Source organism: Zosterops lateralis (assembly GCF_965231275.1).
Source record: "Zosterops lateralis genome assembly, chromosome: 5".
Classification (NCBI taxonomy): domain Eukaryota; kingdom Metazoa; phylum Chordata; class Aves; order Passeriformes; family Zosteropidae; genus Zosterops; species Zosterops lateralis.
Window position 1 is genome coordinate 72101867 of NC_139766.1, and position 14829 is coordinate 72116695.

Sequence of the window (14829 nt, forward strand, 5' to 3'; positions counted from 1 at the left end):
TGTGGGAAGCCCTGTGGGTGCTGCTGGAGGCACATGTTCAGCACCCCATGAAGGTCTGAATGATTTATCCAGCTGTTGGAGTGCTCTGGGCAGGGCTCACAACATGTTACTGCTCTCAGCATGGAGGGCTGATGATTTATGGCCTCCCTGCACACTCTGAGTAACGGCTGTGCAGAGACCTGGGAGTGCTGCCTCATGGTTTGTAGTGTTTAACATGTAAACACACTGCCCCAGGCTCAATTGCAGTGCTGTGTTGATCCCCAAACAATGTAACAAAACGATCTGGGGGTTTAAAACAGAGGTCTTGGTCAGGATCCAGCCATCTGCCTGATGCTGTTGGATGAAGAATGTGGCTGCAAAAATGAGTTTTGGGGATTCCTGTTGGTGTTAAGTACTTGTGGTCCTGACTCAGTGATATTGCTTTAGGGAGCAGAGAGTCACTGGAGTCATCGTTTTCATCCTGACTGGGGTGTCTGTCTTCATGGCTCCCATCCTGAAGGTAAGGACTATTTACAGCTCTTTAAAAGCTTAAATCCAAACCTTTTGGAAGGAAACACCAACATAGTTCTTTGGAGCATGCTAGAATAGTGACCAAGTTCGGGCTGGGGTTCTTAGGCATTATGGTTTTTTTCATTTTAAGATTTTTGCATAAACTCCATATTTGCATAAACTTAAGTTCCCTTTTCTTTTACGATTTCTTTTATACTTCTACTGGGCCTGTGTTTTATGGAAAACATATTCTGGATAAAACTCAGAGTATGGAAGACATGTTTCTGGAGGAAGTAGTGCAATTAAATGACACTTCTTCATCTCCTGAACCTTTTTTTATCTGTGAGTTTAGCAAAGGCTCTGGGCAGATGTGTTGCTGATGGACCACTGATTCTAGGTAGGTTGCTGTATTCCAAGACCAGAAATTTGGTGGCATGTAGCCATGGAGAAATGCATCCTTAGTGGATCATCAGATTGTAGAAGGAAACTGGAAAACCTGCTTATGCCTGTCTTGTGGAGGATGCTGCCTTCTCTGGGGACAGTGGTGCCAAGCATGGACATCCTGTCCAACAGGAGATGTCAGCTGCAGGAGCCCTTATCCATCATCCACAGGCCGATGGTGTGAGCAGATGTCAGACCAGCAGCACCGTGCGTCATATCTGTGGAACTGAGCAGATTCTGGATTCTGGGTGTCTGGAGGAGCCTTTCTGCAGGGGCTGGGAGACACACTGCAATTTGTGCCTGAGGGGAGGGTGCTGCCCGTGGAGGGAGTGGAGACTGGCTTTCCAAGCCAGTTTATTTCTCTTCTTCATTTCTAAGGCTGTTTGTACAGCTTGAATTTTGGTGTCTTGGGTAACAGTTTCCACCTCTACACAAATGGGCATTTCTGTGCCTTTAATTTAATGTATGATTGTCATAATCCTGTTTTGTAGTTTATGTGACCTTTCCCTGCAAGATCCCTCTTCCTTTATTCCACTGGGGTCTGTTACTTCCCCTGTCAGTCATTAATTGTCTGTGCTTCCCCTAAGACAATTTGTGGGTAAGATCCTTGCTGGAGGATGCCTAAGGATAAGTCAGCATGCTGCTGGCCCACGTGCCAGCAGGAAGGACTTGGCAGGATTTCAGGACCTTTAACAAACTCCAGTGGCAGGGTCCTGCTGGAGAGAGTTGCTCTGCTAAATGCATTGCAGAACATTTCAGTCTTCTCCTGCCAGCGGCAAACTGAATACTGACAATCCTAGATTTAATAAACCAGGCAATCCATGGAATAATCCCAGCTTTGTTTTCTGAGGGCTTTGTGGTGGTTGTGCTGGTTTTGGATGATGGTGGTGTTTCTGATCAGCCAAGGCAAATCTCCACAGAAACATCCTTGGCCCTGCTAGGAGGGTGACAGGTACTTTCCTATAAATACAGTTTTAGTCCTGTTGGCCTGCAGCAGCTTTGCTTGGAGCACTGAAGCCAGCACCTCCATTGTTAGGGAATACTTTGCCAAGAGAAAGTCCTCCAAAATGACAGCACTGCTTGCTACTCTGCAGGCTAAGGTACTGAGGTTTCACCTCAGAATGATCTCCAGGATTAATCATCATATAATGGTGAAATAATATTCAGACATTTTTCTTACTTTTAAAAAACCCAATGGAAATAAATAGAAGGAGAGAAGAGAGCAGTGAAAATGAGCTAGAAAGTTCAGCTCTTGCTTACTGTAGCTACTATTGTGTCGTGTCTAATCTCTCAGGTGCAGTGAGGGCTTTGAATCTCATGGTCACCGACAACTTTGTGAACTACCCGCTGGGTCCCCATCTCTCTCACAACAGTGTTGGCAGACCCCATGCTGCAGAAAAAGCATTTACCTTTGAATGGGAAATATTAGTGCAGCTTACTCAAAGGAGCAAATAAGTCCAAGGGAAAGAGGAGTGAGCAATTAAGAAGCTCACAGGAGGTGATGGGCAGTGAGACTCAGGAAGGAAGGAAAAATGCAGGCAGGGAAGGCTTTGGATAGCATATAGCTGGGTGGCTTTGGTGCTCATGTGCCCCCAGGGAAATGCCTGCCAGAAGTGATTAACAAGGTGATGGGGAATATGCTGCTGTGTTTTTTGCCTTTTTAATGAGCTCAGTGCGGAGGTTGGAAGGAGAGGGTTTCCAGTGCAGGAATGCTGGGAACACTGGGTGCCATGGCCTGGCCGCGGCTGCCATTCAGTGGCAGCCCCCTGGCACTGCATGAGGGACTGTCCTTTGAAGCTCATTGCATCCTCCCTGGGCGCCAGTATATCCCACAAAGGCCATTATTCAGCTCCTGCCTATGGTTTGTTCCAAGCATCCCTGTTCCTGTCATGTCAGGCTGGCTGCCCACTTCTGTGGTGAAGGACAGTGACTCATTCTGGGGAGCCTGTCTGGTGCTCCCCTGCACCTTCCTCACTCCCAAGGAGAGATGTGCCTGATATGGAGAAATCGGCAGCATTTAGCACTTTGAGGGAGCAGAAAGTGATGTTTGAAAGGACACATCCTGGCAATGAAGAAAGGAAGTCATAGTCCTGTGTTTGGGAGTAGTTCTGGATTAATGTACGAGAGATGGAGCAGGCAGAGATTGGGTTGGCATGACTGTTGTCACTGAGGTGGGACTCCAAACAACAGCCTTTCTGCATGGATTTGCATGGTGTACTGAGCTGGACTGGACATGGAATCACAGGATTGTTTCAACTGGAAAAGCTCTCTACCACCCAGTCCCACCAGCACTGCTAAAGTCACTGCTGAACCATGTCCCCAAGTGCTGCTTTTAAATTCCTGCAAAGATGGTGACTCCAGCACTGCCCTGGAAAGCCTGTACCAAGGCTTGACAACCCTTTCTATGAATATCCCACCTAAACCTCCCTTGGAATAACTTGAGCCCATTTACTGCTCTTCCGTGTTATCTGCGAAATACAGAAATACCGTGTTATCTGCGAAAACAGGGTATACCACAAACTACAGGATCATGCTGCCATTTCTTCTTCTCTGCCTTCTGCTTGTAGTCACATCATAAATCAGAGGTGAAAGAAAGGCAGTTTCAAGGTCACTGGAACACGTTTGCTCACCTGTTCCTTAAGTTGTTGAGTGACTGGCATCATTCCCTCTGGTTCTTGACAAGATGTCCATGTCCTGGTGAACTGGAAGAGTGTGATTGCACAAATGTTCTTACATCTCTCAAAACACAGCAGAAGGATTTATTGTTTATTCAGCTTTATTGTTTCTATGGCTTCATTCCTCTGTGTTATCCACTGATGGGTGCGGTTTGAATTGATGACAGGCTGGGAATGTTGTCCCACCCACCACGTGTTAACAGTGGCATGGCGTATCGGGAGGTTGTTCACCTGGGCTCTCCTGCTCTTGTCCCACAGTTCATTCCCATGCCCGTGCTCTACGGTGTCTTCCTCTACATGGGAGTTGCATCCCTCAACGGTGTGCAGGTGAGTCATCAACAAGCACAGGGCTTTTTCCACAGCCCTATAGCTTTACCCTTCTCCTTTGCTGCCTCCTCTGCCTTCCCAATAAACCCATGAAGGGTGGCAGCTATTGACAAACTTTGCTACCAGCCTGAGATGGGACACCAAAGGAGAGTGGCCAAGTGGGCACTGTCAGTGCTGAGAGGTTCTTTGTGAAGACCTGGGTCCATCTTTGACAACCAGGATGGGGCTTGGAGCAAGCTGGCCCATGGCAGGGGCATGGAACAAGAGGATCCCCTTAGGATCCCCTCCAACCCAAATCATTCCAGGATTCTACAGTTCTCTGGCCCAGCTCAGACTCAGTCCCAGGGTAGTTTGGGTCCTCTGCCACAGACTGAAGGCAAACAAGGAGGATGATTTATAGCAGCAGGGTTATTCCTCAATGCTAACGAGCAGGGCCATTGTTCTTCAGGGAGGGGAAGCCAAGCCCCTCTCTTTGTCATTGAGGAAATCTTATGTAAGGAGCCATTCTCATGCCCAAGGAGGCTGGAAGTGGTTTTGTTGCTTTCTGGCACCCTGTTAATTGTGGCCTTTCTTTTTTCGTGCTGGGTTGTGCCCTAAGGGGAAGGGACTGCCTGTTCTGTGAGCCCCAGAATTCCCTCCAGGCATTCTGTAAAACAGCTCCAGCTTCCATTCACTGGTGTGGGTTGTGTCTGGTCCCAGCAGTGGGCAGTGAGCCCACACTCCAGGAGGGGACAACGAGGGGATTGTACTGCTGGCCCCAGGGCTGGCTCCCTGTAGGGGATTTCCCCTTCTCCAGACCCAGGTGGTGGGGGGACTGGGATCAAGAGTGTTTTTTACTCAATGAGAAATGCCCATTTTTGATTTAACTCCAAGTCCATCCGGTCCAGCACAGGGCAAAGGGACACTGCTGGGAAAGCTGCCCATCTTCCTTGCTCTTCGGTGAGGTGCTGTTCTGTTTTCTGGCAGTGCCGTGTCTGCCCTCACCTCTGTTGACCTCTACTCCTGACTTATTTGGGGAAAACAAAAGCATTGTTCCTAAGGGCTGAATGTCTTTCTTTGGCAGGAGCAGGGAAGGGGAGGACAGCAAAAATGCCCCAGAGTAGGATGCTGACCCTGGTTTTGGCATTCATCTTGTTTTCTCTCTTTTTTGTACATCCTGGGTTTCATTTTAACATCTCTTCATTTTCCTTTCCAGTTCATGGATCGTCTGAAGCTGCTCTTGATGCCTCTAAAACACCAGCCTGACTTTATTTACCTGCGCCACGTCCCGCTGCGCAGGGTCCACCTCTTCACCTTCCTGCAGGTGGTATGCCTGGCCCTCCTCTGGATCCTCAAGTCCACTGTGGCTGCTATCATATTCCCTGTCATGGTAGGTGATGCCCTCCTTCACATCCCTCACTTTCACCACAGCCTGCTCCTTCCCTGCTTGCACACTCCTGTAAATGTGTAAACCCAGCCTCTCCTTGTTGAGTCTCTGGCTCCATTCATGGCACTCGTGTAGGACTGCACAACTGTGGCCGTGGCTGCATTTACATAAATCCTCTGGAGAAAAATGAACCTCAAAGTTATTTTTTTTTCTTAGGAAGGTGTAGTTAGTGTTGACTATTCCTGGCTGCCAGGGTTAGATTTGCTGTGGTTTCTCCTTGTGCTGCATGAAGCAAGGAGAGGGGCATAGTTTATCTCATTTAGTCCACACTGGCTACCAGATACAAAATGTCTCCCTGGCTTCTAAATACCATAAATTGATAAAACCAAGAAGGAGGCTCAGTGCTAAGAGGAATGCCAGAGGAAGGGAAAGGGAATGTCTCGTTTCCTTGAGCTCAAGTAAGAAGACACTAATGTTGTTTACCATTAATGGGTGACTATTCATAGTATTACTAGAGCTCTAGACACAGTTAGGCCTTCTGGCTTGGAGATGGGTCAGACTTCTGCAAAGGCAAAGCTTTATGAAACTCCTGAATAGATCCTGGCCCCAGATCACCTAATTTCAGGTTTATGAACAAGTAAAATCTCACTTGTGGGGGCAGGTAGGAGCTGCAGTGCTTATTTAAGGGAGAGAAGGAGGGAGGGCAGAACACATGTAAAGAATAAGATGGTGAAATGAGAAAAGATGATGAAAGTGAAAAAACTCTCCAAATGTTCCTGCTGAGATACATGCTCCTGTAAAAGATGTTAAAAATCAGTAATTCCCACTGACGTAACATTCCGTTGCAATTCCATGGCTGTGTTGCACTGAAGTTGGAAGCTGAATCTAAAATTTCTTTGCCCATATTAGAATCTGAGTGAAACCCGAGGTTGAGAAAGTTTGTTAGAATGGCGCAGACTCATGGAAGGTGCAGCCACAGCTTTGATGGAGCTGGACATGATGGCAAAAGCTCAATTTTCTGCACTCATGAGCAAAAAACTGCAAACTTCCAGTTTGTGAGGATTCGGCCGATAGCCAATTCCCTGTTTATTTGGGGGAAAGGCATTTTCAACACAGTAATTCATGGTGGGATGATCACGGGTGTCTGCATGGCATCTTTCCACCCCTGAGTAATTCCTCACTTCTGCAATTGTGTTTTAAGTTATGCAAGTCAAAGCTTGAGATCTTTTCCTGGGAATTGTTTGTGCTGTGGATCATGATTGCTTGGGACAAAGTTGTCCTTAAAGGCAGCCTGTTTGGAATAGGTTACAACTTCCAGCCTGTTGATATATACCCATTGGAAAAGCCTATGTGGGATCTCAGTGGCCTCTGCTGGAGGTGTCAGACCCAGTGTCCATGTAAGCACCCATTTCAGATATGGTCCTTCCTTTTTTTACCAGAGCTTTCATTGCAGTCTTGCACAGAACAGCTTTTACTCCAGTTTCCTGCTGCCACAATCCCAGTAAACTTTATTCTGCAAACTCTGGGGACATAGATTGGCACTTGTCTGATTTCTTAAGAGTTCAACTGGGCAAGTGGTGAGAAATAAGGTTTTATTACTCAGGCTGTCCCGTGAACCTGCCTCCAAAAGTAAATGAAAGTGCTAATTTTTTCTTTTTATTTACTAATACAGGAGCATTGAGTGATTATGCTACTGTTTTGTGTCCACTGCTTCTGTTTTTTTCTGACATGAGGCAGTCACAGCACAACCTCTTAAGTTGACAAAGATGTCCAAAGTGTTCACCACCTTCTTCTTATGTTCATTTACAGCCAGAATTCAAGAGTGTGATTTTAGAAGCAGAACTGAGAAGAATGCAGTGTTCCAAATGAAAGGTAAAATGTGACTGGGAATCCTTTTCTGCCTTTGCAGATCTTGGCCCTAGTGGCAGTCAGAAAAGCCATGGACTACCTCTTTTCTCAGCATGATTTAAGCTTTCTTGATGACGTCATTCCAGAAAAGGACAAGAAGAAGAAAGAGGATGAGAAGAAGAAGAAAAAGAAGAAGGGCAGTATGGACAGTGACAATGATGATGTAAGCAGCTTCCTGCTCTTGTCACATTCCTCCTTCCTAGGTAGCTAAGCCCGGGCACATTCCGTGCCCAGCCCAGTGCTGAGGCTGGACATTTTCCAGCCACTTGTGGAGCTGACAGCTCGGTCAGTTGCTGCTGCAGCCAATGGGTCCCAAAGAAAAACTAATTCTACACTGCCTTCCCTTTTCCAGCCTGTGGTGCAACTTGTGTGTTGCTAGGAATGAAATCACGCTTTCCAAGAGCACTGCTGGGATGTCATACCCCTTGCTAGATTGCCTCTCGTCACCCTGCCTCCTTCAGCTTCCCTCCTACGCCTTTCTCCCCTTTGTTGTCTCTTACATTTTAGGAGGAGAAGGCTTTTCACCAGCAGCTCTGGTCCTACTGGTTTTCTTTTCTTTTTAGTATTTTTGTAATGGCTCTTTTGGAAAGCACGAAATAGATGTGATTTGTCATATTGCAGGAAAAAGTGCTTTGTGTTGGTAAAACTCATCACCTAAATGTTTCCCAAGCATCTGTGCCCTCTGCAATACACTCTGGTCCTACCTCAGGTGGCAGCATGCCCTAAATAGTGAGAAGTGACCCGGCTAGACCAGACCCACGTGCCTTTGACTGTTCTCTTTCCTCCTCTTTATATAAGAAGAAGAAATGTAGTCTTGGTGCCTTTAAATGTTCTCCTGCTCAGGTCTAACTCAGATCCTTTAGATTTGTATTGAAGTGCTAGATAAACTTCTGTGGTGAGTTCTAAGCATGGTGTCACTTCTTCTGTTCATGTCCATGAAGAAGGGCCTTTCCTGGCGTGCAGGGAGAGGTAAGATCACCTGAAGCTGGAAAAAAGCTGGAATCCCATTTTAGCACAGCAGGAAAAACAGCTGGGAGGATTGGCTTTTAGTTCAGACAGCAAGCTGCCCTGTCCCGTCATTCCTCCAGTTCCCAGGACGAGGGTTTTCTTTAGCACCTATGAGCAAACCAAAATTATTTCTTGGTTTTAAAAGATTAAAAGAGGCCCTACTGAGTAATCATCAAAGGTTTGACTCCATCCCCTCCTCTTGACTGGTGTGAATCCAGCAGCGTCGTATCCCGAGCCATGGCTTCCCTCTCTCCAGTATGTTTTAAGATACTTCCACTCTTCCAAGGCTTTTCCTGAACTCCAGGTACACTAATTAATCTAATGGTTAAGATGTTTTATGCAAAGTATTGATTCTTAACTCCTGCTGGTTTTTTTCAGCACTTGCTTTTACCAGCTTCCTGAACATACATCACTGGGCATTACTGGTCGGATTATTTTCACACTTTCCCTTCCAGAAATATCTACCCCCAAATTTAATCCTGTGGAATCTAGGGGGCAATACGTGGATGCATATTCAGCCAAGGGAACTGCTGGGTGGTTGCTTGTGCTTTTGGGTTATGCTTGACCCTCAGCCTCATAAAAGTAGTCCCGAGGAAACATCTTGCTGTTGGATATCAGTTATGCTAAAAAGGCAACTGGATATCAGTTATGTTAAAAAATAAATTAAAAATAAGAATAATAATCCAGAGAGAGCCATTCTCTGGCCTCCTTAGTGTTTTCCTGCTCTGACTGGAAGGTCTTCTCCCTCCACTCTGGTGTTGTGGGTCTGGTTCTCTTCAGGAACCAAGATGTCCCAACATTTCTGGCAAATCTCACCTTCCTGCCTTTTCCAGGTTAGGCAATATCAGCCTTTCCTTGGCTATGAGGAGTTCCCTTTATTTTTAAAAAAGCAAAACAATTCCAAGCACCTGCTATTAAGCAGAAGCAGGTGGGTGATAGAAAGCAGTGGGGTGTAAAATCCTGCTGGTACCCCAGCTCTGGGGTTTTTCCCAGCTTTTCCCTGTGCCTCATCCTGACTTGGTTGCTGTTTGTCTGGCTGGGCCAGGGTTACAGAATTCTTCCAAGGGCTGTGGAATTGATGAACCAGAGGTGTAACTGAGACTGGGTTTGACTCCACTTGCATTAAAGAGGGACCTGAGCCAGCATGGTGTAAGGAATGTCTGCCATGTCATATCTGGGCCCTGTAGAGCGGTTGGGAACAACCAAGGGCTTTTACAAAAATCCCAGCAGAATAAAGGATTTGGATGAGCTTTTGCAGCAGCCAGTCCCTGGTGTGTCTGCCCACAAATGCATTTTCTGTCTCTATTTCCTGCAGCTGACTCCAGGCAGAATGGGATATGGTGTCTTCTAAGGCGATGGGGTGGGAAAGGAAGACATTTATTTTTACTATTTACAATTCCACAAGATGATTCTTTCAGTCTGTATTATTTTTGAAGTATGAGGGTATGAAGGGAAGTGGGGTGCAGTGGGGAACCACTGTAATCCACCAGGCAGCTAAGCTGGAAGATGCTTTTCTCTTTTTCTTCTTTTCTTTTACCCATTCCTACAGAACTATATGAAGGATAATTTTAATGTGTGGGAGACAGTAAGAGAGAGAAAGCAGTGCGAATGTTCTAAGACCTTTTACACGTTTCTTTCACAGTCTGACTGCCCCTACTCAGAAAAAGTCCCAAGTATTAAAATACCAATGGACATCATGGAGCAGGAGCCTTTCCTAAGTGATAGCAAACCTGCTGACAGTGAGTAGAACTAAGCTCTTGCATGCCTGCTTGACTCTGACTTGCACTACAAAACCATATCTATTGTATATTTAGTGATTTTTTTAAAAAAAATTTAATCTTTCCTTTTACTTCAGAAATATTTTCTTGTTCTTCTCTTTTTTTTTATCCCTCTCCTTTTTAATTTCCAGGCCCCTGCTTTATGACATATTTTGCTTTTGTGAGCTTTATGTTCCTTTGCTGGTTACTATATCAGTGTTGTTCCTTCTGGTGCCTCCTTTTTAAATGCTTTTCTCCAGCTCCTGACAGGTCTCTTGGCCACCCACTCTCTCTTCCTCTCCTCTCCCTCTCCCCCCGGTGTTAACCTGCTGATGGTGGGATTTATTTTTTTTTTCCACTGAGCCTGGTGTTCTGGATTTGCAGCGCTGTCCTGTCACTGTTTGTTCCCTTAGGTGCCAAGCAGTTGTAAAAATCAGCATTTAACAGAGTAATTAATTATTTGTGTCATTAAGCTGCACAGGCAGAGATCAGTTGGCCATTAACATCTTTCCCTTCTTAGGTGGTTTGAGCTCTTCTTTTTTGTTTTAATTTCTCATGTTAATAGCTGTAATTGATGAATTTAATCTTTATTTTCAGTCATTCCCACTTTACATTTTCCTCTTTTAAGTGAGGAATCACAGCTGACCTTGGTGTTTTTGCCTTTGAGATGACTTTGTAACATACTAAGGGTGTCATATGCCCTTTTCTTCTGAGGTGGGAGGGGAGAAATACAAACCAAAGTAATAAATTAGTGCTACTGCCAGGCTAATGCTTCTCAGGAGCAGGACCTAAACCCCCCAGATTATTAGATCCTTAAAGTATCCATAGAGCTTAAGAGCTGGGAGCCAAGTCCCTTTCCTTTGGATAGCATACAGAGGCCTCAGGGAGTGCTAAGCATTACCCTGTGGCTTTTACACATAGAAACACTTAAAGATTGGGATTATAAAATAAAACCATTGGAAAGGAGACATTTTCTTGGCCATTTGGATATCCTCAATGTTTTGCTGATGTCAGCACGTCATCCAAAACCAGCCACAGGTAACCACATATCCTCCTCAATCCATGTTTTTAGTACATTCCTGATGTACTAAAATCAAATTGCATGCTAAATATCGTTACTCAGGATTTTAGGATCAGATGCTTTTTTTCCAACATCTTAAGGACTCAAATAGTTAAGGAAAAGGTGGTTCTGCCATCACCCTGCTCCTTGGAATGCCCTTGGAGACAGAACAGAGAAAATCAGCCATGGGCTGAGCTGTGGTTGGTTTGTGTATTTACACATTTTTATAATTCAGTATTTTATTTGCTGGTTTTTAATTAGAAATGCCACAAAATAACATTTAAAACTTTTCAGGCCACTAGAATAACAAAAAAAGCTGAAATCCAGCACCACTGTGGGATTGTGCTTGAATGTAACTGTGTGATGCAGAGTATATTCCTGACAGTACCACTAACATCAGCTGTCCTGCAGCAAGAGAAGGAATAGGACTGTTTCTCCCAGGGACTTAGGGTGTGACAGTGGGAGCGTGGGGTAACTGAGGGGTGTAGGTCTGAGATAAGTGTTCAGCCTCAAAGGAGAGGGGAACTCCTGGGAAATGGGGCACCCCAAGGAGTTTTCGGAGGAGAGATGGGAATGGAGTGTTTCCTCAACAAGCTGTAAATCCATCTGGCAGCTAACAGGAAGAGAGCTTGGCCTGTAGATGTGGGTTGGAGGAGATGAGGCAGGGTGCTCCATCAGTGCTGCAGCAATGACACCGAGGCTTTCTTCCCCCAGGAGAAAAATCACCAACATTCCTTGAACGCCACACATCGTGCTGATACAATTCCCTTCCTGCAATCACACGCCATGCCAAGGTAAGCACCCTGGAAATGTGCTTTGGAATGATTCTGAAAAATGCACCCCCTCAGAACACAGCAAGTTTCCTACAGGGAATTTTTAAGAAACACTTGGAGAACATTCTGTACACTGGGTTGCTGCTTCCTAAGGTGATTATGAACAAGTTGATTCCATAGTTATTCCAGCCCCTGGCAGTGTTTGGAATGGAAAGTGGAGAACCTGTGAGAGACCTGAAGGCTCCACTGGTCTCCTGGCTACAGCACTGAGGACTGGTTTGGGAATCAGACCAGGAGAAAGACATGGAGCTACTGGGAGGAGCCTGGAGGCTTGTTGCCAAGGGGAAATAATCCATTTTTCCGTATCTGTGGTGGAAAATAGAGTAAATAATAATCTTAAATTGGAGCAAGTAGTAATTGCTCAGAGTCCAGTCCCTTCGGGGCCAGCTTGGGCCTCTCAGCACAGGAGTGGGATGTGGACCAAGGCAAGTTTATTCCTCTAAAACATCAAAGATGTGTCTGTGCTTACAGGTGTTAGACAGGCACTGAAATTCATCCCAGTGGCGATGCCTGGATTATTTTGGTGGCAGTTGAGGGGTATTGTCCACAGCCTGGGATGAAGCACCAGGATGCCACTTCCTGGAAGTGTCCAAGGCCAGGTGGTCTAGTGGAAGGTGTCCCTGCCTGTGGCAGGGCATGGAACAGGATGAGCTTTAAGACTCATTCCAACCAGGTCCCTTCCAACCCAAACATTTGGGGATTCTGTGAGGCACAAGTGCTGGATACTTGGAGCTCCTCAGTCAGTGAAATGGGTGGTTTTTCCTGCTGCTGTGAGCATTGTTCAGACCAGCTCATTCAGATTATCTGTGTCTCGGCCTTACCTTAAATCTGGCTATGTATTCCCAAAGCCCAGCATTTGTACTGCATTGACCTTCTGTGTCTTCTTCTTTGCAGCCCTCCACGAACTCCAGTAAAAGTTGTGCCTCAAATTAGAATAGAACTTGAGCCTGAAGACAATGGTTATTTCTGGAGGAGCAAGGGAACAGAAACTACTTTGTAATTTGCCTGTCTGTCCAATCTTTTAATAATTCATTTTGTCACTAGCCAAATGTTGAGAAGCTCCCTGCTCCCAGCAGCAAAGGTAATGGAGCCGCCCCGCTGCCCTCCCTGCCCACGCCCCCGGCCTCTCTGGGCCCCCGGCTGCCCAGGACTCGGATTGCCTTCTCCTTGGCTCCAAGTGCAGTAGGGGCAGGAGCCTTACAGATGTCACATCACACCTGTACAGGGGAATGCCAGAGGCGCTGGCTGCTGTGGGCCCATGTTTGTCTGGCAGAACAGAGCTGACCTCCAGGCCCCCTGCTCGGAGATGCCGGAACGTGCTGCTAACCCTCACACGCTCTCACCTGTAGATGAAACAGAAGGTACTTCACTCCCAGCACAGACAGACCATTGCCATTGCTGTAGCATGTTTGGAAATGTCCCTTTCCTATGCAATTTTTTTTTTAAGAAACATTTTAATGGACTTAATCCATTGGGTACATGGAAGAGTGTTATTTTCCTAGATTATTTTGTTTAAACTATGGGGGCCTAACCTAAGAGTTCTTTTTTTTTTTTTTTTTTTTTTTTGACAATTTTTTTAACCTTTTTTTAATTACTGTAAAGAAAAATGAATTTTTTTCCTGCAGCAGGAAACATATAGTTATGAGTAGTTCTACCTCTTATTTCTAGATGCCAGGCTTTCTGTAAAATATGTATTGTATCATATATAATGTGATTTTTACAAAAACAAAAACCCACGACATCATACCACAATCTCCAGGACATTGCATAGGGCTGGATCAGTTCAATTAACACCTTCTGCTCTGAAGCATCTGTTTTTCTTAGGGTTATGTCGGTTTTTGGAGTTTTTTTTTAGTGAGAAATCCCTGCTGTGAAGGAGACTTAAATCTCTTGTGATCTTAGGAGAGTCTTAAACGGGTTATTGGTCCAACGCTGCAGACAGATGCTGGCTGTTGATTTCTGACATGGGATTGCTCCATGATTTTCTTGAAGACCGGTGCGTGTGCAGTGAGAAGACCCAGTGGCACAGTGGATGAAGAGGAAGTTGAAGGTGGCCTGCTGGGATGTTCATCCTGAGACGCAGATTCGCAAATATCCTCCTGCATCCCACCCCTGTCTACCATGCGCTACAGAATTTACCCTAAGCCTTGGCTACTCAGCCCCAGACCCAGCAATGCAGCAAGACTGAGCAGGCCGGGGCATGGGCATCCCAGGATTTTGGGTGGAACCAAGCGAGTGAACATCCCGTCAGGAAAAAGGTCTTTCTTCTCTGTAGCGTGTTTATACTGGTATCTGCATCTAAACATCTAAACCGGGCTTCACCAGGACGTGGGGGAACACACTAAAAGCTTCATCCAAAAATGAAAAACAAAACAAGAAATACCCCAGCTCTTGAGGTGAATTTCCCAATGGAGACAATCCCATCATAGAGGATGGGCACGTGCTGCCACTTGGTCCTTGTGAAACCAAAGTCTGGATTGGTGAAGTCAAGAGGATTTTCTGATGGTGCTGAGACCTTCAATGCCAAATTTTAGCATTGGCTTCCACATAGGATCCACCACCTCCGTACAGCCCCTGCTCGCTCTTGAGGGGTCTCCCCTTCAGTTTCCATGAAATCTATGTTGGGTATCCCAGGAACCCAGCTGAAATCTGCTCTGAAAATGCTGGGGAGACTTGGAAAAGGCCTGAAGAGGAGCAGTTCTAGGATCCCTTCTGCTGCTGGAGGACAGGTAACTTGAGAAGTGTGATGCCAGCTTTAGCCAATGCTCTCCATCCCTTGGTGAACACCAGTCCTCACTCCCAGTGGGGATGCAGGCTCGAGCATTGCCTGTGGAGTACACAGGAGCTGCTTGTGGGATTGCTACACATCCTGCCCAGACTGTGGATGTGTAGCAATCCCAGAGGGAAGGTGCCATCAGGTGGATCACAGGGGCTGTCCTGGTCAGTTCCGTGGGCACAGCTTCCA

The 14829-nt window shown here is 46.0% G+C and overlaps 1 protein-coding gene and 1 long non-coding RNA gene across 5 annotated transcripts in view; one reads left to right on the forward strand and one right to left on the reverse strand.

The window, feature by feature from the left end:
* Positions 1-12871, forward strand: part of SLC4A4 (solute carrier family 4 member 4) — a 113944-nt gene extending 101073 nt beyond the window's left edge. For all 3 annotated transcript variants that reach the window (XM_083861776.1, XM_083861777.1, XM_083861775.1), the window contains 7 exons: positions 427-499; positions 3864-3932; positions 5128-5301; positions 7208-7369; positions 9857-9953; positions 11746-11825; positions 12759-12871. In XM_083861776.1, coding sequence (XP_083717902.1) covers positions 427-499; positions 3864-3932; positions 5128-5301; positions 7208-7369; positions 9857-9953; positions 11746-11789 — 619 coding nt within the window. In that variant the 3' untranslated portion in view covers positions 11790-11825; positions 12759-12871. The remainder of the gene's footprint in view (positions 1-426; positions 500-3863; positions 3933-5127; positions 5302-7207; positions 7370-9856; positions 9954-11745; positions 11826-12758) is intronic.
* On the reverse strand, positions 9964-13193 carry LOC310909693. 2 transcript variants are annotated; one of them, XR_014590147.1, is made up of 3 exons: positions 13082-13193; positions 12686-12830; positions 9964-11802 (listed from the first exon to the last, which is right to left on the reverse strand). It is a non-coding gene; the product is annotated as an uncharacterized lncRNA (long non-coding RNA). The 2 variants fall into 2 exon arrangements; XR_014590148.1 differs by lacking the exon at positions 9964-11802 and adding an exon at positions 11842-12488.
* Between the last annotated feature and the right edge of the window lie 1636 nt (positions 13194-14829).